Source organism: Pseudophryne corroboree, chromosome 5 (genome assembly GCF_028390025.1).
Source record: "Pseudophryne corroboree isolate aPseCor3 chromosome 5, aPseCor3.hap2, whole genome shotgun sequence".
Taxonomy (NCBI): Eukaryota; Metazoa; Chordata; class Amphibia; order Anura; family Myobatrachidae; genus Pseudophryne; species Pseudophryne corroboree.
The window spans coordinates 630,458,193-630,484,104 of record NC_086448.1 but is presented as its reverse complement, the minus strand read 5'-3'; the positions used below and the strand labels follow the sequence as shown (position 1 = coordinate 630,484,104).

Below are 25,912 nucleotides of genomic sequence, written 5' to 3'. Positions count from 1 at the left end.
CCTTCAGGCTGTGTGTATATGGTGTATATGAAACATAAAAGCATTCTGTGCTTATATTTAGGTCCCATCACCATGATATCTCATTATGGTAGGCAATTATTCCAAAATACGGAAAAATCCCATATCCAAAATACCTCTGGTCCCAAGCATTTTGGATAAGGGAGACTCAACCTGTATTAATACTGTCCACACATATGCTATTTCAGCCCTGTGGGGACTTATTCCACAGTTTAAATTCCATGATCAAAAATTGCTTAAGTTTTTTTGTTGATTTTGTATGTAAATATTTTGTATATATATATTGTTTATATTAGATTGCTATTGGATGCTGAAATTTATGGCCATATCGATTTGGATATTGTGATTGGATGTGACTGTTTACAGTAAGAGTATAACTACATTATGGATATATTACAGCCAGATTCTTGTTGCTGTTTATAATAACTATAAAATTGTCCTATGATTGTACTAGTGATATGAGTCAGCAATTTCAGCATCTTATCTAAATGTATTTATGTTCAGATGTTGGTGTGCCCCATACACTGATAGTGCAGCCACTGTGGTGATGTTGTGCTGTGGTTGCCGGGTAACGCCCTAATACTGACACAAACGCGCCGCCGATGGTCCGCTTAGGAGCCCAGCTGTGGGTGCACTTCATGGTTTGACCGGGTTGCTGGGCAACGCGTGTGCGCGCGTCATCTGACGGACACAAGATGCGATGACGCTGGACGCGGTTGTGTTGCTAGGCAACGCAAACGTACGCGGCTCGCCGCGGCTGTGTCACGCAATGACACGTTGCACGGTGGCGCTGGCAGCAACGCGGCCAAGGAATCAGGAAGTGAGTGCCCTAGCAGGTGTAGGAGGACACGGGGGTGTGGTGTGGGCGGTGAAGGCAGCGGCGGGTTCCCATGGCAACGGAAACGCGGTGGTGAGTACTGATTGATATATATATATACATACACATATATACGTAGGTTTAGCACACACATTATATAGGCATTTTCAAAGGTTGGTGTACTCTTAGTTCACTTTATACTCTAAAGTGTGTTCCTGTTTTCAGCATTAAAATATAGACTACAAGTAGATCTAATACTGCAGTTACAGTTCATTGCATTTCAGCATGTAAATGTGCATTAAGTCCTGCTTGTGAATCTGGAGTACCATGTAAAATAAGATTTTACTTACCGATAAATCTATTTCTCGTAGTCCGTAGTGGATGCTGGGGACTCCGTCAGGACCATGGGGATTAGCGGCTCCGCAGGAGACAGGGCACAAAAAGTAAGCTTTTAGGATCACATGGTGTGTACTGGCTCCTCCCCCTATGACCCTCCTCCAAGCCTCAGTTAGGTACTGTGCCCGGACGAGCGTACACAATAAGGAAGGATCTTGAATCCCGGGTAAGACTCATACCAGCCACACCAATCACACCGTACAACTTGTGATTTGAACCCAGTTAACAGTATGATAACAACGAAGGAGCCTCTGAAAAGATGGCCCACAACAATAATAATAACCCGATTTTTGTAACAATAATTATGTACAAGTAATGCAGACAATCCGCACTTGGGATGGGCGCCCAGCATCCACTACGGACTACGAGAAATAGATTTATCGGTAAGTAAAATCTTATTTTCTCTAACGTCCTAGTGGATGCTGGGGACTCCGTCAGGACCATGGGGATTATACCAAAGCTCCCAAACGGGCGGGAGAGTGCGGATGACTCTGCAGCACCGAATGAGAGAACCCCAGGTCCTCCTCAGCCAGGGTATCAAATTTGTAGAATTTTACAAACGTGTTCCCCCCTGACCACGTAGCTGCTCGGCAAAGTTGCAAAGCCGAGACCCCTCGGGCAGTCGCCCAAGATGAGCCCACCTTCCTTGTGGAATGGGCATTTACAGATTTTGGCTGTGGCAGGCCTGCCACAGAATGTGCAAGCTGAATTGTACTACAAATCCAACGAGCAATAGTCTGCTTAGAAGCAGGAGCACCCAGCTTTTTGGGTGCATACAATATAAACAGCAAGTCAGACTTTCTGACTCCAGCCGTCCTGGAATTATATATATATATATATATATATATATATATATATATATATATATATATTCAGGGCCCTGACAACGTCTAGCAACTTGGAGTCCTCCAAGTCCCTAGTAGCCGCAGGCACCACAATAGGTTGTTTCAGGTGAAACGCTGACACCACCTTAGGAAGAAACTGGGGACGAGTCCGCAGTTCTGCCCTGTCCGAATGGAAAATCAAATATAGGCTTTTGTAAGACAAAGCCGCCAATTCTGACAATCGCCTGGCCGAGGCCAGGGCCAACAGCATGGTCACTTTCCAAGTGAGATATTTCAAATCCACAGATTTGAGCGGTTCAAAACAATATGATTTGAGGAATACCAACACTACGTTGAGATCCCACGGTGCCACTGGAGGCACAACAGGGGCTGTATATGCAATACTCCCTTGACAAATGTCTGGACTTCAGGAACTGAAGCCAATTCTTTCTGGAAGAAAATCTACAGGGCCGAAACTTGAACCTTAATGGACCCCAATTTGAGGCTCATAGACACTCCTGTTTGCAGGAAGTGCAGAAATCGACCTAGTTGAAATTTCTTCGTGGGGCCTTCCTGGCCTCACCCACGCAACATATTTTCACCACATGTGGTGATAACGTTGTGCGGTCACCTCCTTCCTGGCTTTGACCAGGGTAGGTATGACCTCTTCCGGAATGCCTTTTCCCTTAGGATCCGGCGTTCAACCGCCATGCCGTCAAACGCAGCCGCGGCAAGCCTTGGAACAGACATGGTACTTGCTGAAGCAAGTCCCTTCTTAGCTCCCGAGGCCATTAGTCCTCTGTGAGCATCTCTTGAAATTCCGGGTACCAAGTCCCTCTTGGCCAATCCGGAGCCACGAGTATAGTTCTTACTCCTCTACGTCTCATAATTCTCAATACCTTGGTTATGAGAAGCAGAGGAGGGAACACATACACCGACTGTTACACCCACGGTGTCACCAGGGCATCCACAGCTATCGCCTGAAGGTCTCGTGACCTGGCGCAATACCTGTCCCGTTTTTTGTTCGGGCGGGACGCCATCATGTCCACCTTTGGTCTTTCCCAACGGTTCACAATCATGCGGAAAACTTCCCGATGAAGTTCCCACTCTCCCGGGTGGAGGTCGTGCCTGCTGAGGAAGTCTGCTTCCCAGTCGTCCACTCCCGGAATGAACACTGCTGACAGTGCTATCACATGATTTTCCGCCTAGCGAAAAATCCTTGCAGTTTTGCCACTGCCCTCCAGCTTCTTGTGCCGCCCTTTCTGTTTACGTGGGCGACTGCCGTGATGTTATCCCACTGGATCAATACCGGCTGACCTTGAAGCAGAGGTCTTGCTAAGTTTAGAGCATTATAAATTTGCTCTTAGCTCCAGTATATTTATGTGGAGAGAATTCTCCAGACTTGATCACACTCCCTGGAAATTTTTTCCCTGTGTGACTGCTCCCCAGCCTCTCAGGCTAGCCTCCGTGGTCACCAGCATCCAATCCTGAATGCCGAATCTGCGGCCCTCTAGAAGATGAGCACTCTGTAATCACCACAGGAGAGACACCCTTGTCCTTGGATATAGGGTTATCCCCTGATGCATCTGAAGATGCGATCCGGATCATTTGTCCAGCAGATCCCACTGAAGAGTTCTTGCGTGAAATCTGCCGAATGGAATCGCTTCGTAATAAGCCACCATTTTTACCAGGACTCTTGTGCAATGATGCACTGACACTTTTCCTGGTTTTAGGAGGATCCCGATTAGCTCGGATAACTCCCTGGCTTTCTCCTCTGGGAGAAACACCTTTTTCTGGACTGTGTCCAGAATCATCCCTAGGACCAGCAGACGTGTCGTTGGAACAACTGCGGTTTTGGAATATTTAGAATCCACCCGTGTTGTCGTAGAACTACTTGAGATAGTGCTACTCCGACCTCCAACTGTTCCCTGGACCTTGTTCTTATCAGGAGGTCGTCCATTTTCTTTGAAGACGAATCCTCATTTCGGTCATTACCTTGGTAAAGACCCGGGGTGCCGTGGACAATCCAACGGCATCGTCTGAAACTGATAGTGACAGTTCTGTACCACGAACCTGAGGTACCCTCGGTGAGAAAAGCAAATTTTGGGACATGGAGGTAAGCATCCCTGATGTCCCGGGACACCATATAGTCCCCTTCTTCCTGGTTCGCTATCACTGCTCTGAGTGACTCCATCTGGATTTGAACTTTTTTAAGTGTTCAAATATTTCAGATTTAGAATAGGTCTCACCTAGCCTTCTGGCTTCAGTACCACCATATAATGTGGAATAATACCCCTTTTCTTGTTGTAGGAGGGGTCATTTTATTATCACCTGCTGGGAATACAGCTTGTGAATTGTTTTCAATACTGCCTCCCTGTCGGAGGGAGACATTGGTACAGCAGACTACAGGAAACTGCGAGGGGGAAACGTCTCGACATTCCAATCTGTACCCCTTGGATACTACTTGTAAGATCCAGGGGTCCTGTACGGTCCCAGCGTCATGCTGAGAACTTGGTAGAAGCGTTGGAGGGCTTCTGTTCCTGGGAATAGGCTGCCTGCTGCAGTCTTCTTCCCTTTCCTCTATCCCTGGACAGATATGACTCTTATAGGGACGAAAGGACTGAGGCTGAAAAGATGGTGTCTTTTTCTGCAGAGATGTGACTCAGGGTAAAAAACGGTGGATTTTCCAGCAGTTGCCGTGGCCACCAGGTCCCATGGACCGACCCCAAATAACTCCTCCCCTTTATACGGCAATACATCTTTGTGCCGTTTGGAATCTGCATCACCTGACCACTGTCGTGTCCATAAACATCTTCTTGCAGATATGGACATCGCATTTAGTCTTGATGCCAGAGTGCAAATATCCCTCTGCGCATCTCGCATATATAGAAATGTATCCTTTAAATGCTCTATAGTCAATAAAATACTGTCCCTGTCAAGGGTATCAATATTTTTAGTCAGGGAATCCGACCAAGCCACCTCAGCTCTGCACATCCAGGCTGAGGCGATCGCTGGTCGCAGTATAACACCAGCATGTGTGTGTATACTTTTTAGGATATTTTCCAGCCTCCTATCAGCTGGCTCCTTAAGTACGGCCCTATCTGTAGATGGTACCGCCACTTTTTTTTGATAAGCATGTGAGCGCCTTATCCACCCTAAGGGGTGTTTCCCAACGCGCCCTAACTTCTGTCGGGAAAGGGTATACCGCCAATAATTTTCTATCGGGGGAAACCCACGCATCATCACACACTTCATTTAATTTATCTGATTCAGGAAAAACTACAGGTAGTTTTTTTTTTTACATCCCACATAATACCCTTTTTTGTGGTACTTGTAGTATCAGAAATATGTAACACCTCCTTCATTGCCCTTAACGTGTGGCCCTAAAGGAAAATACGTTTGTTTCTTCACCGTCGACACTGAAATCAGTGTCCGTGTCTGGGTCTGTGTCGACCGACTGAGGTAAATGGGCGTTTTACAGCCCCTGACGGTGTTTGAGACGCCTGGACAGGTACTAATTTGTTCGCCGGCCGTCTCATGTCGTCAACCGGCTTGCAGCGTGTTGACATTATCACGTAATTCCATAAATAAGCCATCCATTCCGGTGTCGACTCCCTAGAGAGTGACATCACCATTACAGGCAATTTGCTCCGCCTCCTCACCAACATTTTCCTCATACATGTCGACACACACGTACCGACATACAGCACACACATAGGGAATGCTCTGATAGAGGACAGGACCCACTAGCCCCTTGGGGAGACAGAGGGAGAGTTTGCCAGCACACACCAAAACGCTATAATTATACAGGGACAACCTTTATATAAGTGTTCCTCCCTTATAGCATTTAATATATATTCATATTGCCAAATCAGTGCCCCCCCTCTCTGTTTTAACCCTGTTTCTGTAGTGCAGTGCAGGGGAGAGCATGGGAGCCTTCCCACCAGCATTTCTGTGAGGGAAAATGGCGCTGTGTGCTGAGGAGAATAGGCCCCGCCCCCTTTTCGGCGGGCTTCTTCTCCGGAGTTTGTGATATCTGGCAGGGGTTAAATACATCCATATAGCCTCAAGGGCTATATGTGATGTATTTTTCGCCATACAGGTATTATACATTGCTGCCCAGGGCGCCCCCCCCCCCCCCCCCGCGCCCTGCACCCTCCGTGACCGCTGTGTGAAGTGTGCTGACAACAATGGCGCACAGCTGCAGTGCTGTGCGCTACCTGATGAAGACTGAAAGTCTTCTGCCGCCTGGTTCCGGACCTCTTCAATCTTCAGCATCTGCAAGGGGGGTCGGCGGCGCGGCTCCGGGACGAACCCCAGGGCGAGACCTGTGTTCAGACTCCCTCTGGAGCTAATGGTGTCCAGTAGCCTAAGAAGCCAATCCATCCTGCACGCAGGTGAGTTCACTTCTCTCCCCTAAGTCCCTCGATGCAGTGAGCCTGTTGCCAGCAGGACTCACTGAAAATAAAGAACCTAAAAACTTTTTCTAAGCAACTCTTTAAGAGAGCCACCTAGATTGCACCCTGCTCGGACGGGCACAAAAACCTAACTGAGGCTTGGAGGAGGGTCATAGGGGGAGGAGCCAGTACACACCATGTGATCCTAAAAGCTTACTTTTTGTGCCCTGTCTCCTGCGGAGCCGCTAATCCCCATGGTCCTGACGGAGTCCCCAGCATCCACTAGGACGTTAGAGAAATATATATTTAAGCATATCCCTTTGCATAGGCTATAAACAGTTTAAGGCCTTATACTCACTGTTATCAACTGTGTGTGTTAAATTAGCATTTTGGGTCTGAAAATGGAAACCATTTTGTCCAATAAGCACATACCTACTTGTGATGTTACTTGTGTCAGAGAACATTGTAGCAGTCCAAATGCTGCTTGCTCCATTACAGTGCTTGGCACAAATGACCACTTAAATTACTTGTTGTTCGTACTTGTGCTATGAAATGCAAATTCAATGTCAGTGGGTACAGTGCCTTCAGATGATGTGTTTGTCCCTTCTTTATCTGGTCTCGGACACTCCCCTACCACCACCCAATTGTATAATTAACTGCCCATTATGGGAGGTGCACAGACAAACTCCACAACATTGTATTGCTATGTTGGGTTACACCCCAAGCTAATGTATTGTGAAAAGATTTTCATGACCAACAGGAGAGCTCTAGGAGGAGATCAATGCATTCTAAGGGAAAGAGAGCAAATAATATAACGGTAATAGCCTCTCAAACATTGAGAGCACTATCCTAAAAAGTAGTATAACAGTAAAAGCCCATAACAAGGATATATTTATAAATTTATCCCATAATGTAAATATAAATTCCTTTACAACGTGCCAACTTACTCCAGATAATTTTCACCCAGTGGAAGAAGGACCTAGTAGGAGTAAGAAGGGTGCACAGCATGAGATACAGCATAGTGGATGTAGCATGCCTGCACACATACCTGATGAACTAACAATTCAGCTACTTCAACGTGATTATTGAGTGCTGCTAGGTGCAATGCAGTGTATCCATCATCCTTCTTCTCATCTACAATCCATGGTCGTGGTAACTTTGACAGCAAGACACGCATAGCACTAATAAATAACAAAGTATAAGTATGAGAATGTTTATTGCAAACAGGGTATAGCATACAAGAACTAAAAAGAAATACTAATATTCTCTATAAAGGCACGGTTTTAAAGAATACTTTAATTTGTTTTTTTTTTTGTTTTTTTTTTAACAAGACACCCTCCTACAAAAACTGGTTCAACATCGCAGCATGTGGACATAAAGGAAGTGCCATGCCTAGACAAAAAATTGCTCACATCTATTGTTTCATTTTTGGGCATGCCTATAACTCTAGTGAACAGATGACTACTGTCAGTCTGACAACAGCACAAGCCAGACTGAAACGGATAGGAACAAGATCGGGCCATGTGCGGCCAGCTGAGCACACTATGCATAATGTTACTGCCCTTTGGAGATCACACCTGTTTTGGTATCTCTCTCTTTTTCAGGATTTTTTTCATTCCCATCACTTACAAAAAAAACTGTATGGATGACAAAAACAAAACTTTTTCTGTCTTATAATAAGATTTTAAACCTACCAGTAAATCTTTTTCTCCTAGTCCATTGAGGATGCTGGGGACTCCGTAAGGACCATGGGGTATAGACGGGCTCCGCAGGAGACATGGGCACCATAAAGAACTTTTAGTATGGGTGTGCACTGGCTCCTCCCTCTATGCCTCTCCTCCAGACCTCAGTTAGAGAACTGTGCCCAGAGGAGATGGACAATATGAGGAAAGGATTTTGTTAATCTAAGGGCAAGATTCATACCAGCCCACACCAATCATACCATATAACCTGGAATATACGCAACCAGTTAACAGTATGAACAAAAAACAGTATCAGTCAAAGACCGATTCCAACTGTAACATACCCCTTATGTAAGCAACAACTATATACAAGTCTTGCAGATTTAGTCCGCACTGGGACGGGCGCCCAGCATCCTCTATGGACTAGGAGAAAAAGATTTACCGGTAGGTTTAAAATCTTATTTTCTCTTACGTCCTAGAGGATGCTGGGGACTCCGTAAGGACCATGGGGATAATATCAAAGCTCCAGACCGGGCGGGAGAGTGCGGATGACTCTGCAGCACCGATTGAGCAAACATGAGGTCCTCATCAGCCAGGGTATCAAACTTGTAGTATTTTGCAAAAGTGTTTGAACCCGACCAAGTCGCCGCTCGGCAAAGCTGTAATACCGAGACGCCTCGGGCAGCCGCCCAAGAAGAGCCCACCATCCTAGTGGAATGGGCCTTTACCGAATTTGGTAATGGCAATCCAGCCGTAGAATGAGCCTGCTGAATCGTGTTACAGATCCAGCGAGCAATAGTCTGCTTAGAAGCAGGAGCGCCAATCTTGTTGGCTGCATACCCCAAGCCGTCCTGGCTACATATATTTTTAAGGCCCTGACTACATCAAGGGACTTGGAATCCTCCAAGTCGCCCTTAGCCACAGGTACCACAATAGGTTGGTTCATACGAAACGATGAAACCACCTTAGGCAAAAATTGAGGACGAGTCCTCAACTCTGCTCTATCCACATGGAAAATCAGGGTTCACTACGATCTGCCGGCGGCCGGCCTCCCGGCGACCAGCATACCGGCGCCGGGAGGCCGGCCGCCGGCTTACCGACAGTGTGGCGAGAGCAAATGAGCCCCTTGCGGGCTCGCTCGCCGCGCTACGCGCGCCACACTAATTTATTCTCCCTCCAGGGGGGTCGTGGACCCCCACGAGGGAGAATAAGTGTCGGTATGCCGGCTGTCGGGCTCCCGGCGCCGGTATGCTGGTCGCCGGGAGCCCGACCGCCGGCATACTGAAGACCACCCGGAAAATCAGATAGGGGCTTTTGTGAGATAAAGCCGCCAATTCGGACACACGCCTTGCAGATGCCAAGGCCAACAACATGAGCACCTTCCAAATGAGAAATTTACATTCAACCGTTTGAAGAGGTTCAAACCAGTGAGATGTCAGGAAACTTAACACCACGTTAAGATCCCATGGTGCCACAAAGGGGGGCTGGATGTGCAGCACTCCTTTCACAAACGTCTGGACTTCTGGGAGAGAAGCCAATTCCCTTTGAAAAAATATAGATAGGGCCGAAATCTGTACCTTAATGGAGCCTAACTTCAGGCCCATATCCACTCCCATCTGTAGAAAGTGGAGAAACCGGCCCAGATGGAAATATTCCGTAGGAGCATTCTTGGTTTCACACCAAGATACATACTTCCTCCAGATACAATGATAATGCTTTGCCATCACCTCCTTCCTAGCCTTTATCACAGTAGGGATAACTTCCTCTGGAATACCTTTCCCAGCTAGGATTCGGTGTTCAACTGCCATGCCGTTAAACGTAACCGCGGTAAGTCTTGGAACACGCAGGGGCCCTGCTGTAACAGGTCCTCCCTGAGAGGAAGAGGCCACGGATCTTCTGCGAGCATTTCCTGAAGATCTGAGTACCAGGCCCTTCGAGGCCAATCTGGGACAATGAGTATTGTCTGCACTCTTCTATGTCTTATGATCCTCAATATTTTTGAGATGAGAGGAAGAGGAGGAAATACATAGACCGACTGAACCGCCCATGGTGTCACCAGGGCGTCTACTGCTACGGCCTGAGGGTCCCGAGACCTGGCACAATACCTCCGAAGCTTTTTGTTGAGGCGTGATGCCATCATATCTATTTGAGGAATTCCCCAAAGATTTGTTATCTCTGCAAAAACTGCTTGATGAAGTCCCCACTCTCCTGGATGGAGATCGTGTCTGCTGAGGAAGTCTGCTTGACAGTTGTCCACTCCCGGAATGAAGACAGCTGACAGAGCGCGAACGTGATTTTCCGCCCAGCGAAGAATCCTGGCGGCTTCCGCCATCGCCACTCTGCTCCTTGTCCCGCCTTGGCGGTTTACATGAGCCACAGCTGTGACGTTGTCTGATTGAATCAGAATTGGTAGGTCGCGAAGAAAATTCTCCGCTAGTCGTAGGCCGTTGTATATGGCCCTCAATTCCAGTATGTTGATGTGTAGACAAGCCTCCTGGCTTGACCATAGTCCCTGAAAATTTCTTCCTTGTGTGACTGCTCCCCAGAACCCATTCTTGAATGCCGAACCTGCGACCCTCTAGAAGGTGAGCACTCTGTAGCCACACCACAGGAGACACACCCTGGCCCTGGGGGACAGGGTTATTTTCTGATGTATTTGTAGATGGGACCCGGACCACTTGTCCAGAAGGTCCCACTGAAAAGTCCTCGCATGAAACCTGCCGAAGGGAATGGCCTCGTAGGCAGCCACCGTTTTCCCCAGAACTCGAGTGCACTGATGAACAGACACTCTTTTTGGTTTTAGCAGGTCTCTGACCATGTTCTGGAGATCCTGGGCTTTTTCCAATGGGAGAAAAACCAATTTTTGTTCCGTGTCCAGAATCATGCCTAGGAATGATAGCCGAGTCGTTGGAACCAATTGTGACTTTGGCAAATTCAGAATCCAACCGTGCTGTTGTAGCACTTTTAGGGAGAGTGACACGCTCTTCAACAACTGGTCTCTCGATCTCTCAGGAGAACGTCCAAGTATGGGATAATTGTGACTCCCTACCTGCGCAGGAGCACCATCATCTCCGCCAATACCTTGGGGAAAATCCCCGGGGCCGTGGAAAGCCCAAATGGCAACGTCTGAAACTGGTAATGACAGTCCTGTACAGCGAATCTCAGGTACTCCTGATGAGGGGGGTATATTGGGACATGAAGGTATGCATCCTTTATGTCCAGTGACACCATCAAATCCCCCCCTTCCAGGCTGGATATTACAGCTCGGAGCGATTCCATCTTGAATTTGAACTTTTTCAAGTACAGGTTTAGGGATTTTAGATTTAAAATGGGTCTGACCGAACCATCCGGCTTCGGGACCACAAACAGGGTGGAATAATACCCTTTTCCCTGTTGGACCAGGGGAACCTTGACCACCACTTGCTGTTGACACAGCTTTTGAATCGCAGCTAACACTACTTCCCACTCCGGGGGTGAAGCTGGCAAGGACGACTTGAAAAATCGTCGAGGGGGCACCTCTTCGAATTCCAGCTTGTAGCCTTGGGAAACAATTTCCATCACCCAAGGATCCACGTCTGAAAGAATCCAGATCTGGCTGAAAAGTCGTAGGCACGTCCCCACTGGTGCGGACTCCCTTAGGGGAGCCCCAGCGTCATGCGGTGGATTTTGTAGAAGCTGGGAAGGACTTCTGCTCCTGGGAACTAGCCGAAGCAGGTGTTCTCTTTCCTCTACCCTCACCTCTGGCAAGGAAGGAGGAGCCCCAACCTCTTCTGGACTTATGCGACCGAAAGGACTGCATCTGATACTGTGGAGTTTTCTTTTGCTGTGGGGGAACAAAGTGGTAAAAAATAAGAATTTACTTACCGATAATTCTATTTCTCATAGTCCGTAGTGGATGCTGGGAACTCCGTAAGGACCATGGGGAATAGCGGCTCCGCAGGAGACTGGGCACAAAAAGTAAAAGCTTTAGACTAGCTGGTGTGCACTGGCTCCTCCCCCTATGACCCTCCTCCAAGCCTCAGTTAAGATACTGTGCCCGGACGAGCGTACATAATAAGGAAGGATCTTGAATCCCGGGTAAGACTCATACCAGCCACACCAATCACACCGTACAACTCGTGATCTGAACCCAGTTAACAGTATAACCACCGTAGGAGCCTCTGAAAAGATGGCTTCCAACAATAAACAACCCGATTTGTTTGTAACAATAACTATATACAAGTATTGCAGACAATCCGCACTTGGGATGGGCGCCCAGCATCCACTACGGACTATGAGAAATAGAATTATCGGTAAGTAAATTCTTATTTTCTCTGACGTCCTAGTGGATGCTGGGAACTCCGTAAGGACCATGGGGATTATACCAAAGCTCCCAAACGGGCGGGAGAGTGCGGATGACTCTGCAGCACCGAATGAGAGAACTCCAGGTCCTCCTCAGCCAGGGTATCAAATTTGTAGAATTTAGCAAACGTGTGTGCCCCTGACCAAGTAGCTGCTCGGCAAAGTTGTAAAGCCGAGACCCCTCGGGCAGCCGCCCAAGAAGAGCCCACCTTCCTTGTGGAATGGGCTTTTACAGATTTTGGCTGTGGCAGGCCTGCCACAGAATGTGCAAGTTGAATTGTACTACAAATCCAACGAGCAATCGTCTGCTTAGAAGCAGGAGCACCCAGCTTGTTGGGTGCATACAGTATGAACAGCGAGTCAGATTTTCTGACTCCAGCCGTCCTGGAAACATATTTTCAGGGCCCTGACTACGTCCAGCAACTTGGAGTCCTCCAAGTCCCTAGTAGCCACAGGTACCACAATAGGTTGATTCATGTGAAACGCTGAAACCACCTTAGGGAGAAATTGAGGACGAGTCCTCAATTCCGCCCTATCCGAATGAAATATCAGGTAAGGGCTATTATAGGATAAAGCCGCCAATTCTGATACGCGCCTGGCTGAAGCCAGGGCCAACAGCATTACCACTTTCCATGTGAGATATTTCAAATCCACTGTGGCAAGTGGTTCAAACCAATGTGATTTTAGGAACCCTAAAACTACATTGAGATCCCAAGGTGCCACTGGAGGCACAAAAGGAGGATGTATATGCAGTACCCCTTTGACAAACGTCTGAACTTCAGGCACTGAAGCCAGTTCTTTCTGGAAGAAGATTGACAGGGCCGAAATTTGAACCTTAATGGATCCTAATTTTAGGCCCATAGACAATCCTGCTTGCAGGAAATGTAGGAAACGACCCAGTTGAAATTCCTCCGTAGGGGCCTTCTTGGCCTCACACCACGCAACATATTTTCGCCAAATGCGATGATAATGTTTTGCAGTTACATCCTTCCTGGCCTTGATCAGGGTAGGGATGACTTCATCTGGAATGCCTTTTTCCTTCAGGATCCGGCGTTCAACCGCCATGCCGTCAAACGCAGCCGCGGTAAGTCTTGGAACAGACAAGGTCCCTGCTGGAGCAGGTCCTTCCTTAGAGGTAGAGGCCACGGGTCCTCCGTGAGCATCTCTTGCAGCTCCGGGTACCAAGTTCTTCTTGGCCAATCCGGAGCCACGAGTATCGTTCTTACTCCTCTCCTTCTTATGATTCTCAGTACTTTTGGTATGAGAGGAAGAGGAGGGAACACATATACCGACTGGAACACCCACGGAGTTACCAGAGCGTCCACCGCTATTGCCTGAGGGTCCCTTGACCTGGCGCAATATCTGTCCAGTTTCTTGTTGAGACGGGACGCCATCATGTCCACCTTTGGTTTTTCCCAACGGTTTACAATCACTTGGAAGACTTCTGGATGAAGTCCCCACTCCCCCGGGTGGAGGTCGTGTCTGCTGAGGAAGTCTGCTTCCCAGTTGTCCACTCCCGGAATGAACACTGCTGACAGTGCTATCACATGATTTTCCGCCCAGCGGAGAATCCTTGCAGCTTCTGCCATTGCCCTCCTGCTTCTTGTGCCGCCCTGTCTGTTTACGTGGGCGACAGCCGTGATGTTGTCCGACTGGATCAATACCGGTTGACCCTGAAGCAGAGGCCTTGCTTGACTTAGGGCATTGTAAATGGCCCTTAGCTCTAGGATATTTATGTGAAGAGATATTTATGTTTCCATCCTTGACCACAAGCCCTGGAAATTTCTTCCCTGCGTGACTGCTCCCCAGCCTCTCAGGCTGGCATCCGTGGTTACCAGCATCCAATCCTGAATGCCGAATCTGCGGCCCTCTAGAAGATGAGCCTTCTGTAACCACCACAGGAGAGATACCCTTGTCCTTGGAGATAGGGTTATCCGCTGATGCATCTGAAGATGCGATCCGGACCATTTGTCCAGCAGATCCCACTGAAAAGTTCTTGCATGGAATCTTCCGAATGGAATCGCTTCGTAAGAAGCCACCATTTTTCCCAGGACTCTCGTGCACTGATGCACTGACACTTGTCCTGGTTTTAGGAGGTTCCTGACTAGCTCGGATAACTCCCTGGCCTTCTCCTCCGGGAGAAACACCTTTTTCTGGACTGTGTCCAGAATCATCCCTAGGAACAGTAGACGTGTTGTTGGAATCAGCTGTGATTTTGGGATATTTAGAATCCACCCGTGCTGACGTAGCACTACCTGAGATAGTGCTACTCCGACCTCTAACTGTTCCCTGGACCTTGCCCTTATCAGGAGATCGTCCAAGTAAGGGATAATTAATACGCTTTTTCTTCGAAGAAGAATCATCATTTCGGCCATTACCTTGGTAAAGACCCGTGGTTGATGTCTAGAGATACCATATAGTCCCCTTCTTCCAGGTTCGCTATCACTGCTCTGAGTGACTCCATCTTGAATTTGAACCTTTTTATGTAAGTGTTCAAAGATTTTAGATTTAAAATTGGTCTCACCGAGCCGTCCGGCTTCGGTACCACAAACAGCGTGGAATAATACCCCTTTCCCTGTTGTAGGAGGGGTACCTTGATTATCACCTACTGGGAATACAGCTTGTGAATAGCTTCCAATACTGCCTCCCTGTCGGAGGGAGACGTTGGTAGAGCAGACTTCAGGAACCGGCGAGGGGGAGACGTCTCGAATTCCAATTTGTACCCCTGTGATACTACCTGCAGGATCCAGGGGTCCACTTGCGAGTGAGCCCACTGCGCGCTGAAATTCTTGAGACGGCCCCCCACCGTGCCCGAGTCTGCTTGCAGAGCCCCAGCGTCATGCTGAGGACTTGGCAGAAGCGGGGGAGGGCTTCTGCTCCTGGGAAGAGGCTGCATGGTGCAGTCTTTTTCCCCTTCCTCTGCCCCGGGGCAGGAACGAGCGGCCTTTTTCCCTCTTGCCCTTATAGGGACGAAAGGACTGGGTTTGAAAAGACGGTGTCTTTTTCTGCTGAGAGGTGACCTGGGGTAAAAAGGTGGATTTTCCAGCCGTTGCTGTGGCCACCAGGTCCGATAGACCGACCCCAAATAACTCCTCCCCTTTATACGGCAATACTTCCATATGTCGTTTGGAATCCGCATCACCTGACCACTGTCGCGTCCATAACGTTCTTCTGGCAGAAATGGACATCGCACTTACTCTAGATGCCAGGGTGCAAATATCCCTCTGTGCATCTCGCATATATAGTAATGCATCCTTTAAATGCTCTATAGTTAATAATATACTGTCCCTATCCAGGGTATCAATATTTTCAGTCAGGGAATCCGACCAAGCCACTCCAGCGCTGCACATCCAGGCTGAGGCGATCGCTGGTCGCAGTATAACACCGGTATGTGTGTATATACCTTTTAAGATATTTTCCAGCCTTCTATCAGCTGGTTCCTTGAGAGCGGCCGTATCAGGAGACGGTAACGCCACTTGTTTTGATAAGCGTGTGAGCGCCTTATCTACCCTAGGGGGTGTTTCCCAACGTGCCCTAACCTCTGGCGGGAAAGGGTATAGTGCCAATAATTTATTAGAAATCAGCAGTTTTTTATCGGGGGAAACCCACGCTTTATCACACACCTCATTTAATTCATCTGACTCAGGAAAAACCACTGGTAGTTTTTTCACACCCCACATAATACCCTTTTTTGTGGTACTTGTAGTGTCAGAAATGTTCAAAACCTCCTTCATTGCCGTGATCATGTAACGTGTGGCCCTACTGGACATTACGTTTGTCTCGTCACCGTCGACACTGGATTCAGTATCCGTGTCAGGGTCTGTGTCGACCATCTGAGGTAACGGGCGTTTTAGCGCCCCTGACGATGTCTGAGACGCCTGAACAGGCACTAATTGATTTGTCGGCTGTCTCATGTCGTCAACAGTTTTTTGCAAAGTGCTGACGTTGTCACGTAATTCTTTAATTACTACCATCCAGTCAGGTGTCGACTCCCTAGGGGGTGACATCACTAACACAGGCAATTGCTCTGCTTCCACATCATTTTCCTCCTCATACATGTCGACACAATCGTACCGACACCCAGCGCACACACAGGGAATGCTCTGATAGAGGACAGGACCCCACTAGCCCTTTGGGGAGACAGAGGGAGAGTTTGCCAGCACACACCAGAGCGCTATATATATACAGGGATAACCTTATATAAGTGTTACTCCCTGTTATAGCTGCTGTATTTATATATTAGCTGCCAATAGTGCCCCCCTCTCTGTTTTACCCTGTTTCTGTAGTGCAGGACTGCAGGGGAGAGTCAGGGAGCCGTCCTTCCAGCGGAGCTGTGAAAGAAAATGGCGCTTGTGTGCTGAGGAGAAAGGCTCCGCCCCCTTCACGGCGGCCTTTTCTCCCGCTTTTTTCAGGAAAACTGGCAGGGGATAAATGCATCCATATAGCCCAGGAGCTATATGTGATGCATTTTTTTTAGCCATATAAGGTTTTTATATCGTTTTTATTGCGTCTCAGGGCGCTCCCCCCCAGCGCCCTGCACCCTCAGTGACCGGAGTGTGAAGTGTGCTGAGAGCAATGGCGCACAGCTGCAGTGCTGTGCGCTACCTTATTTGAAGACAGGAACGTCTTCTGCCGCCGCTTTCTCTGGACCTCTTCGCTCTTCTGGCTCTGTAAGGGGGCCGGCGGCGCGGCTCCGGGACCCATCCAGGCTGAACCTGTGATCGTCCCTCTGGAGCTAATGTCCAGTAGCCAAGAAGCCCAATCCACTCTGCAGTCAGGTGAGTTCGCTTCTTCTCCCCTTAGTCCCACGATGCAGTGAGCCTGTTGCCAGCAGGACTCACTGAAAATAAAAAACCTATTTAAACTTTTACTTCTAAGCAGCTCAGGAGAGCCACCTAGCTTGCACCCTTCTCGTTCGGGCACAAAAATCTAACTGAGGCTTGGAGGAGGGTCATAGGGGGAGGAGCCAGTGCACACCAGCTAGTCTAAAGCTTTTACTTTTTGTGCCCAGTCTCCTGCGGAGCCGCTATTCCCCATGGTCCTTACGGAGTTCCCAGCATCCACTAGGACGTCAGAGAAAGGTAGATTTACCCGCGGTAGCTGTTGAAACCAGGTCCGCGAGCCCCTCCCCAAACAACACTTCACCTTTGTAAGGTAAAACCTCCATATGCTTCTTCGAGTCTGCATCACCCGTCCATTGGCGGGTCCATAGAGCTCGTCTCGCAGAAATAGCCATGGCATTGGCTCTGGAACCCAGCAGCCCAACGTCTCTTTGTGCGTCCCTCATATATAGGACTGCGTCTTTAATGTGGGCTAAGGTTAATAAAATGGTATCCCTGTCTAGTGTATCAAGGTCAGTTGACAAGGTACCTGTCCATGCTGCAACTGCGCTACATACCCACGCCGATGTTATTGTCAGTCTGAGCAAAGCACCCGTATGCGCATAAAATAAGATTTTACTTACCGATAAATCTATTTCTCGTAGTCCGTAGTGGATGCTGGGGACTCCGTCAGGACCATGGGGATATAGCGGCTCCGCAGGAGACAGGGCACAATAATAAAAGCTTTAGGATCAGGTGGTGTGCACTGGCTCCTCCCCCTATGACCCTCCTCCAAGCCTCAGTTAGGATACTGTGCCCGGACGAGCGTGCATAATAAGGAAGGATATTGAATCCCGGGTAAGACTCATACCAGCCACACCAATCACACCGTACAACCTGTGATCTGAACCCAGTTAACAGTATGATAACAACGAAGGAGCCTCTGAAAAGATGGCTCACAACAAGAATAACCCGATTTTTGTAACAATAACTATGTACAAGTATTGCAGACAATCCGCACTTGGGATGGGCGCCCAGCATCCACTACGGACTACGAGAAATAGATTTATCGGTAAGTAAAATCTTATTTTCTCTGACGTCCTAGTGGATGCTGGGGACTCCGTCAGGACCATGGGGATTATACCAAAGCTCCCAAACGGGCGGGAGAGTGCGGATGACCCTGCAGCACCGAATGAGAGAACTCCATGTCCTCCTCAGCCAGGGTATCAAATTTGTAGAATTTAGCAAACGTGTTTTCCCCTGACCAAGTAACTGCTCGGCAAAGTTGTAAAGCCGAGACCCCTCGGGCAGTCGCCCAAGATGAGCCCCCTTCCTTTTGGAATGGGCTTTTACCGATTTTGGCTGTGGCAGGCCTGCCACAGAATGTGTAAACTGAATTGTATTACAAATCCAGCGAGCAATCGTCTGCTTAGAAGCAGGAGCACCCATCTTGTTGGGTGCATACAGGCTAAACAGCGAGTCAGATTTTCTGACTCCAGCCTTCCTGGAAACATATTTTTCAGGGCCCTGACAACGTCAAGTAACTTGGAGTCCTCCAAGTCCCTAGTACCCGCAGGTACCACAATAGGTTGGTTCATGTGAAAAACAGAAAACACCTTAAGGAGAAATTGAGGACGAGTCCTCAATTCTGCCCTGTCAGAGTGAAAAATTAAGTAAGGGCTTTATATATGATAAAGCCGCCAATTCTGACACACGCCTGGCTGAAGCCAGGGCTAATAAAATATCTCACATGGAAGGTGACGATGCTAAGTCCACAGTGGTGAGTGGTTCAAACCAATGTGACTTTAGGAAACTCAAAACAACATTGAGATCCCAAGGTGCCACTGGGGCACAAAAGGAGGCTGTATATGCAGTACCCCTTTTACAAACATCTGAACGTCAGGCACTAAAGCCAGTTCTTTCTGGAAGAAATTCGACAGGGCCGAAATTTGAACCTTAATGGACCCTAATTTTAGGCCCATAGACAGTCCTGTTTTCAGGAAATGTAGGAAACGACCCAGTTGGAATTCCTCTGTAGGGGCCTTCTTGGCCTCACACCACGCAACATATCTTCGCCAAATGCGGTGAAAATGTTTTTCGGTTACATCCTTCCTGTCTTCGACCAGGGTAGGGATGACTTCATCTGGAATGCCCTTTCAGGATCCGGCGTTCAACCGCCATGCCGTCAAACGCGGCCGCGGTAAGTCTTGGAACAGACAAGGCCCCTGCTGGAGCAGGTCCTTTCTTAAAGGTAGAGGCCACGGGTCTTCCGTGAACATCTCTTGAAGTTTCGGGTACCAAGTCCTTCTTGGCCAATCCGGAACCACGAGTATCATTCTTACTCATCTCCCTCTTATGATTCTCAGTACTTTTTGTATGAGAGGCATAGGAGGGAACACATACTCTGACTGGTACATCCACAGTGTTACCAGAGCGTCCACCGCTATTGCCTGAGGGTCCCTTGACCTGGCGCAATATCTAGTTTTTTGTTCAGGCGGGACGCCATCATGTCCACCTTTGGTTTTTCACAACGGTTTACAATCATGTGGAAGACTTCCCGATGAAGTCCCCACTCTCCCGGGTGGAGGTCTTGCCTGCTGAGGAAGTCTGCTTCCCAGCTTTCCACTCCCGGAATGAACACTGCTGAGAGTGTTATCACATGATTTTTCGCCCAGCGAAGAATCCTTGCAGTTTATGCCATTTCCCTCCTGCTTCTTGTGCCGCCCTGTCTGTTTACGTGGGCGACTGCCGTGATGTTGTCCCTGGATCAATACCGGCTGACCTTGAAGCAGAGGTCTTGCTAAGCTTAGAGCATTGTAAATTGCCCTTAGCTCCAGTATATTTATGTGGAGAGAAGTCTCCAGACTCGATCACACTCTCTGGAAATTTTTTCCTTGTGTGACTGCTCCCCAGCCACTCAGGCTGGCATCCGTGGTCACCAGGACCCAGTCCTGAATGCCGAATCTGCGGCCCTTTCATAGATGAGCACTCTGCAGCCACCGCAGAAGAAACACCCTTGTCCTTGGAGACAGGGTTATCCGCTGATGCATCTGAAGATGCGATCCGGACCATTTTTCCAGCAGATCCCACGTAAAGGTTCTTGCGTGAAATCTACCGAATGGGATCGCTTTGTAAGAAACCACCATTTTTCACAGGATCCTTGTGCAATGATGCACTGATACTTTTCCTGGTTTTAGGAGGTTCCTGACTAGCTCGGATAACTCCCTGGCTTTCTTCTCCGGGAGAAAACATCCTTTTCTGGACTGTGTCCAGAATCATCCCTAGGAACAGTAGACGTGTCGTCGGAAAAAACCTGCGATTTTGGAATATTTAGAATCCACTCGTGCTGTCGTAGAACTACTTAAGATAGTGCTACTCCGACCTCCAACTGTTCTCTGGACCTTGCCCTTATCAGGAAAGCGTCCATATTTCTTTTAAGAAGAATCATCATTTCGGCCATTACCTTGGTAAAGACCCGGGGTGCCGTGGACAATCCAAACGGCAGCGTCTGAACTGATAGTGACAGTTCTGTACCACGAACCTGAGGTACCCTTGGTGAGAAGGGCAAATTTGGACATGTAGGTAAGCGTCCCTGATATCCAGTGACACCATATCGTCCCCTTCTTCCTGGTTCGCTATCACTGCTCTGAGTGACTCCATCTTGATTTGAACGCTTGTATGTAAGTGTTCAAATATTTCAGATCTCACCTAGCCGACTGGCTTCAGTACCACAATATAGTGTGGAATAATACCCCTTCCCTTGTTGTAGAAGGGGTACTTTGATTATCACCTGCTGGGAATACAGCCTGTGAATTGTTCCCAATACTGCCTCCCTGTCGGAGGGAGACGTTGGTAAAGCAGACTTCAGGAACTTGTGAGGGGGAGACGTCTCGAATTTCCAATGTACACCTGGGATACTACGTGTAGGATCCAGGAGTCCACTTGTGAGTGAGCCCACTGCGTGCTGAAACTCTTGAGATGACCCCCTACCGCACCTGAGTCCGCTTGTACGGCCCCAGCGTCATGCTGCGGACTTGGCAGAAGCTGTGGAGGGCTTCTGTTCCTGGGAATGGGCTGCCTGCTGCAGTCTTCTTCCCTTTCCTCTACCCCTGGGCAGATATGACTGGCCCTTTTGCCCGCCTGCCCTTATGGGGACGAAAGGACTGAGACTGAAAAGACTGTGTCCTTTTCTGCTGAGATGTGACTTGGGGTAACAAAAGGTGGATTTTTCAGCTGTTGCCATGGCCACCAGGTCCGATGGACCGCCCCTTTATACGGCAATACTTCCATGTGCCGTCTGGAATCTGCATCACCTGACCACTGTCGTCTGGCAGATATGGACATCACATTTACTCTTGATGCCAGAATGCAAATATCCCTCTGCGCATCTCGCATATATAGAAATGCATCCTTAAAATGCTCTATAGTCAATAAAATCTTGTCCCTGTCAAGGGTATCAATATTTTCAGTCAGGAAATCCGACCAAGCCCCCTCAGCGCTGCACATCCAGGCTGAGGCGATTGCTGGTCGTAGTATAACACCAGTATATGTGTATATACTTTTAGGATATTTTTCAGCTTCCTATCAGCTGGCTCCTTGAGGGCTGCCGTATCTGGAGACGGTAACGCCACTTGTTTTTTTATAAGCGTGTGAGCGCCTTATTCACCCTAAGGTGTGTTTCCCAACTCGCCCTAACTTCTGGCGGGAAAGGGTATACCGCCAATAATTTTCTATCGGAGGAAACCCACGTATCATCACACACTTCATTTAATTTATCTGATTCAGGAAAAACTACAAGTAGTTTATTCACACCCTACATAATACCCTTATTTGTGGTACTTGTAGTATCAGAAATATGTAACACCTCCTTCATTGCCCTTAACATGAAAACGTGTGGCCCTAAAGGAAAATACGTTTGTTTCTTCACCGTCGACACTGGAGTCAGTGTCCGTGTCTGTGTCTGTGTCGACCGACTGAGGTAAATGGGCGTTTTTACAAGCCCCTGACGGTGTCTGAGACGCCTGGACAGGTACTAATTTGTTTGCCGGCCGTCTCATGTCGTCAACCGACCTTACAGCGTGTTGACATTATCACGTAATTCCTAAATAAGCCATCCATTCCAGTGTCGACTCCCTAGAGAGTGACATCACCAATACAGGCAATTTGCTCCGCCTCCTCACCAACATCGTCCTCCTACATGTCGACACACACGTACCGACACACAGCACACACACAGGGAAAGCTCTGACAGAGGACAGGACCCCACTAGCCCTTTGGGGAGACAGAGGGAGAGTTTGCCAGCACACACCAAAAACGCTATAATTATACAGGGACAACCCCTTATACAAGTGTTTTCCCTTATAGCATTTTTATATATGTAATCATATCGCCAAATAAGTGCCCCCCCTCTCTGTTTTAACCCTGTTTCTGTAGTGCAGTGCAGGGGAGAGTCTGGGAAGCCTTCCTCACAGCAGAGCTGAGCAGGAAAATGGCGCCGTGTGCTGAGGAGAATAGGCCCCGCCCCCTTTTCGGCGGGCTCTTCTCCCGGAGTTTGTGAGATCTGGCAGGGGTTAAATACATCCATATAGCCTCAAGGGCTATATGTGATGTATTTTAGCCATAAAAAAGGTATTATACATTGCTGCCCAGGGCGCCCCCCCCAGCGCCCTGCACCCTCAGTGACAGTTGGTGAAGTGTGCTGACAACAATGGCGCACAGCTGCAGTGCTGTGCGCTACCTTATGAAGACTGAAAGTCTTCTGCCGCCTGTTTCTGGACCTCTTCAACTTCGGCATCTGCAAGGGGGGTCGGCGGCACGGCTCCGGGACGAACCCCAGGGTGAGACCTGTGTTCCGACTCCCTCTGGAGCTAATGGTGTCCAGTAGCCTAAGAAGCAAATCCATCCTGCACGCAGGTGAGTTTTCTTCTCTCCCCTAAGTCCCTCGTAGCAGTGAGCCTGTTGCCAGCAGGACTCACTGAAAATAAAAAACCTAACTTAAACTTTTATTCTAAGCAGCTCAGGAGAGCCACCTAGATTGCACCCTTCTCGTCGGGCACAAAAATCTAACTGAGGCTTGGAGGAGGGTCATAGGGGGAGGAGCCAGTGCACACCACCTGATCCTAAAGCTTTTATTATTGTGCCCTGTCTCCTGCGGAGCCGCTATATCCCCATGGTCCTGACGGAGTCCCCAGCATCCACTAGGACGTCAGAGAAATAGACTTTAAAGTAGTCTCCTGTCTGCGATCAGCAGGATCCTTGAGGGCTGCCGTGTCCGGAGATGGCAGCGCCACCTTCTTGGACAGGCGCGTTAAAGCATTGTCCACCCTGGGAGAGGATTCCCAACGTACCCTGTCCTGTGCAGGGAAAGGATACGCCATAAGAACCCTTTTGGGAATCTGCAGTTTTTTATCTGGAGTTTCCCAAGCTTTTTCAAATAACTCATTAAGCTCATGAGATGGGGTAAAGGTTACCTCAGGTTTCTTTTCCTTATACATGCGCACCCTCATATCAGGGACAGAGGGGTCATCAGTGATATGCAAAACATCTTTTATTGCAATAATCATACACTGAATACTTTTTGCCACCCTTGGGTGTAATTTTGCATCATCGTAGTCGACACTGGAGTCAGAATCCGTGTCAGTACCAGTGTCCACTATTTGGGATAGGGGACGTTTTTGAGACCCAGAAGGGCCCTGTGACCCAGTCCAATCCGTGGATTGACTTCCAGCTTTCTCCCTGGACTCTGCTTTGTCCAGTCTTTTATGTAATGAGGCCACACTCGCATTTAAAATATGCCACATGTCCATCCAATCATGAGTCGGCGTTGCCGACGGAGACACACCACACATCTGCTCCACCTCCTCCTTGGACGAGCCTTCCGCTACAGACATGCCGACACGCACGTACCGACACCCCCACACACACAGGGATATATCTATAAGGGGACAATTCCCCAACAAGGCCCTTTGGGGAGACAGAGAGAGAGTATGCCAGCACACACCCAGCGCCAAACTGACACTGGAATAACCCAGATAGTGCTTTTTATATATATATCTCATTGTTATACACTCACTGCGCCTTAAACATGCCCCCCCCCCCCTCTTTTCAGCCCTCTGTCACATAGTTCAGCAGGGGAGAGTCCGGGGAACCAGCTTCTCTGCAGCGTTCTGTGGAGAAAATGGCGCTGTTAGTGCTGAGGGATCAAGCTCCGCCCCCTCCAGCGGCGGGCTTTGGTCCCGCTTCAATATACAAAAAATGGCGGGGGATCTCTTCATTTACTGCCTTAGCAGCCTAATGTACCCGTTTTTGCCAGACCAGAGGTTTATTGCTGCCCAGGGCGCCCCCCCTGCGCCCTGCACCCATCAGTGCCCGTTCTGTGTGTGTAGCGTGTGGGAGCATTGGCGCGCAGCGTTACCGCTGCACGCTACCTCAGTGAAGATCTGAAGTCTTCTGCCGCCTTGAAGTCTTCTTTTCTTCTTATACTCACCCGGCTTCTATCTTCCGGCTCTGCGAGGAGGACGGCGGCGCGGCTCTGGGATGAACTGCGGGGTGAGACCTGCGTTCCGACTACCTCTGGAGCTAATGGTGTCCAGTAGCCTAAGAAGCAGAGCCTCTCATTTAAGTAGGTCTGCTTCTCTCTCCTCAGTCCCACGATGCAGGCGGCCTGTTGCCAGCAGTGCTCCCAGAAAATAAAAAACCTAACAAAATTCTTTTTCAGAGAAACTCTGGAGAGCTCCTCTGTAATGCACCCTATCTCCTCTGGGCACAAAATCTAACTGAGGTCTGGAGGAGGGGCATAGAGGGAGGAGCCAGTGCACACCCATACTAAAAGTTCTTTATGGTGCCCATGTCTCCTGCGGAGCCCGTCTATACCCCATGGTCCTTACGGAGTCCCCAGCATCCTCTAGGACGTAAGAGAAAAAATGTTAAATGTTCATATTGATGACATTTAAAATTGTCCTGCTAAAAGTGTGAGGAAATTGTAACCATTTGCTGAGGTGCCGTGGGGAAATCAGCTTATAATGTCAGGGGTCTGGGGCCTTGCTTCTTTTTTTTAATCCGTTTATTTTTCAATTAAACTTTATTTGGCATTACAGACAACAAATACATATAAAACAGGTCATGTTCTTTGTATATAAATCAGCAACTAGGTCACTGTGGCATACCCGTTTTTTAGAGATGTGTACTATTCAGCACCCAGACAGACTTGCTGTAAAAGAGTGTACTTATAGAAAATGACAGATGTTCAGGGTGACAGAGAGCTTACTGCCAAAGTATGCATGTTTTGTGTAATGAAAAAAAGGTGTTGCTTGAAAGCTCTATTTATAGGCCTCACTTAGCTCCCCCCTTAGCCTACACTAATGAGACTGGGATAAATATACACAGACAAACTCATCCTTGGGCATTAACCCCTTACTTATTAGTGTGTGGTAAGTAACCAGTATCAGGCTAACTTTCTGCAGCACAAATCTCATTATTTAGTATTAGTCTTTAAATACAGCTAAACATTGCTTATATTAGTGGTATCAACGCTATGAGGCAAAATGTTAAAATACCCAATTCTGCGTTCAAGTAAATATGTGGACACAAGCCAATAGAAGTGTCATTAAGGCAGGGT

General features: G+C 48.4%; 1 protein-coding gene across 2 annotated transcripts in view; it reads right to left on the bottom strand.

Moving 5' to 3' along the window:
* The window catches only part of MIB1 (MIB E3 ubiquitin protein ligase 1), a 216,298-nt gene that overhangs the window by 28,063 nt on the left and 162,323 nt on the right, over positions 1-25,912 (bottom strand). For both annotated transcript variants that reach the window (XM_063923579.1, XM_063923577.1), the window contains exon 13: positions 7,501-7,633. In XM_063923579.1, the coding sequence (XP_063779649.1) occupies positions 7,501-7,633 (133 nt within the window). The remainder of the gene's footprint in view (positions 1-7,500; positions 7,634-25,912) is intronic.